We start from the raw sequence: 2,941 nt of genomic DNA on the forward strand, positions 1-2,941 counted from the left end.
TGATTAATGCAATAGCACAAGTCTCAGTCAACACAACACAGCTCAACGAAGCCTTGTCCCAACAAACTGGGGTTGGCTATATGAATCTTGTTCCCCCGTTCCTCTCTGCTCAGTGCCATATCTGTTGTCAAATTATGGGTCCTAAAGTCAATTCTTACTGCAACTATGCCTCTCACTCATTGATATAATTCCAGTAGAGATGGAATGGCTTTAGGTTTTACAGAAAACTTTGGACCTATCCTTTTGGATCTTGAGGTTAGTCCTTATGGTTTCTAGATTTCGACCATACAAAGAGAACTTGTTTTAACTTTTACAATATGGAGGTTTTGTTTACATGTTTGCTATTTCCTGGAATGGAACCATTTAGACTATTGGCCTTGAGTAGATCTTGTCTAGGATGTGCATTAAGTTGTCGGATGCCTTTTTTAGTAAATTGCAAATTTATTCAATTTCAGTATATTCATTTCCAATAATAATTATGTAATCAATGTGCATTTTCCAATAATGCATACATAAGCCAGTATCTTCAACTAGATGAACTAATTAGCAGCCTGTTAAACTGATTGCCAATTTTTTCTTTTCTTTGTGATGACAGTTGGATAGGTTCATCCCAAATCGATCAGCAATGGATTTTGATTTTGCTCAACATATGCTGACGAAAAGAATGAAAGAGGGAAAAGATAATCTGGATGCTAGGTCAGAGGCTTACGGGAATGACCTGGCTAAGATTCTTGGTGTTAATAGGAGTCGAATTCTTGCCTTCAAGGAAAGGCCACCCACTCCTGATGATCTGATTCCCCATGAGCTATCATTTTCTCATCTTCAGTTAAAACTCACAAAAATTCGAAGGCATACACCTGAAGTAAGTTATTCTTTCTTAATTACTTTTAACTGATCTTATTTTCTAATACCTATTTCAATTATTTCACTTTTACATTCCATGTATTGATCGGTTTCTCGCTGTTAACTATTCCCATTTGTTGTATATGCAGACTCCAGAGATGGTATTAGATGTTTATGAACTTTTAGATGATTACTCAGTTAACTTACTGGATTGGAGTAGCAGGAATGTTCTGTCAGTTGCCCTTGAGAACACAGTATATTTGTGGGACGCTTCAAATAGATCTGTAAATGAACTGTTGACAACTAACAATGAGAATGGTCCCATCACAAATGTTAGTTGGTCTCCTGATGGACGGCACATTGCCATTGGGTTGAACAATTCAGATGTCCAGATTTGGGGATTCTATAGCCAATCGAAAGGTTAGGTTTCTTTTAAATTTGCAGCTCTCTTTTGTATTCTTTTTTTTTTCCTTCAGTTGTACTGATTTCTCTTCTCTATGTTTTGATTTGTTTCTTACAGATGACAACTCTTCAAGGTAGGCACCAATTTAGGGTTGGTTCATTGGATTGGAACAATATTAACATTCTTACTACTGGGGCAGTGGATGGTCTAATCGTAAATAATGATGTCAGAATAAGATTGCACATTGTACAGACCAATAGAGGACATAGCAGGGGGATATGCCAGCTAAAATGGTCAGATTCAGGTCAGCAACTAGCAAGTGGAGGAGTTGATAACCTTCTCTTCATATGGGATCAATTGTTGGCCTCTTCAAATTCTCAAAGCAAGTGGCTGCACAGATTGAAAGACCACACATCTGCAGTGAAAGCTCTTGCCTGGTGTCCTTTCCAGGGTAATTTGCTTGCTTCTGGAGGAGGAAGAGGAGATGAGTGCATAAAATTCTGGAACATTTGCATAGGGGCTTGCTTGAACTCAATAGACACAGGCTCAGAGGTGTGTTCTTTACTCTGGAACAAGAGTGAATGGGAGATACTTAGTTCTCATGGATTCCCAAAAAACCAACTAACCCTTTGGAAGTACCCGGAAATGTTAAAGATTACAAAGCTTAACGGCCCCACAGCAAGAGTCTTGTTCATGGCTTAGGTATGGATGAAATTATATTAGAGTTCCCAAGATTTATCTTTGGAACTTTATATGAGCTTTCCTACATTTTATTGATTGTGATTGTACTTTGACTTCCTTTTATCTAACCTAATATTGGAGTCCAGATGGGTGCATGGTGCATCTGCTGGAGCTAATGAAGCTTTGAGATTTTGGAAGTCTTGATAAGTGTACACCGAAAAAAAGATTCAGATCCATATCCATTTCCTAGTGTAAATCGCATCAGGTGATGTGTCATCTTTCTTTCTATTGTGAAGATATATCTTGATGTACATTATTAGAGTAGTCCTTGTTGTATAGTGTCGTAATTCTTATTATTTTATTTGTTCTTTTTATCTTTCAGCCCTGTAAGGGCATTCTTGTAACTATACATACCTTTTATCTCTTTAACATAAATGAGACTCTTTGGGGTGGGGGTCGACTATTCTTGACACCCCTAGATCTATTTTCTTCTTGCTTTGAATTCAGTTCACATGGTATCAGAGCAGGTTGTTCTTTGATCTTCTTTCTCTCTAATCCATCTTGTTTTCGTGATCTATTGAGAACCTACATCTCTGTTGAGTGGTCCTGGACTGTTTTGATCTCTCCAAGAACTCCTCTTCTATTTTCTTCGCATCCAGAGAAAGATATTTTATTGGATCTCTCTCGTTTGACCTCTGCAGCAAGAATTGAAAGGAGTTGTCACCTAGCCCTTCTCAACATATTCTAAAATTTTTACAGAGATATGTGAAGTTTTAAGAGAGATTTGGACTCTTCTTCTTGGCAGCTGCACCCAGACTTTCCTTTTCTAAACTGTGTATTTAGCTTTTCTTTGTTTTGGATCTTGAACAATCTCCGGTGAAAGTAAGAGGTTTCTATCTCAATTATTTTACTCTCTTGGATTGATTACAGCCTATTTCACTCCTCTTTGGATCAAGTTTTACTTCAATTTAGTTTCATTAAACTTTAATCGAACCCTATTTTGTGTTATTTTCT

At 37.3% G+C, this 2,941-nt stretch overlaps 1 protein-coding gene across 1 annotated transcript; it reads left to right on the plus strand.

The window, feature by feature from the left end:
• The first annotated feature begins 204 nt into the window (after positions 1–204).
• Positions 205–2,177, plus strand: LOC148803065 (cell division cycle 20.1, cofactor of APC complex-like). Its single transcript, XM_088890976.1, has 4 exons — positions 205–255; positions 596–862; positions 993–1,175; positions 1,364–2,177. Exons 1-4 carry the CDS (start codon positions 205–207, stop codon positions 1,946–1,948), a joined length of 1,086 nt encoding a protein of 361 aa, XP_088747102.1. The 3' UTR covers positions 1,949–2,177.
• Positions 2,178–2,941: the final 764 nt, after the last annotated feature.

The sequence above is a fragment of the Nelumbo nucifera genome, chromosome 1, assembly GCF_055504915.1.
Source record: "Nelumbo nucifera cultivar China Antique chromosome 1, China Antique-T2T, whole genome shotgun sequence".
In the NCBI taxonomy this organism is placed as follows: Eukaryota; Viridiplantae; Streptophyta; class Magnoliopsida; order Proteales; family Nelumbonaceae; genus Nelumbo; species Nelumbo nucifera.

Excerpts from the sequence above, each read along its gene's own strand:
- LOC148803065 (XM_088890976.1), top strand. The coding sequence starts at position 205 with ATGGCTTTAGGTTTTACAGAAAACTTTGGACCTATCCTTTTGGATCTT. Across the intron at positions 863-992 it reads TTCGAAGGCATACACCTGAA|ACTCCAGAGATGGTATTAGA; the intron begins GTAAGTTATTCT and ends TTGTATATGCAG. Across the intron at positions 1,176-1,363 it reads AGAATGGTCCCATCACAAAT|ATGACAACTCTTCAAGGTAG; the intron begins GTTAGTTGGTCT and ends TGTTTCTTACAG.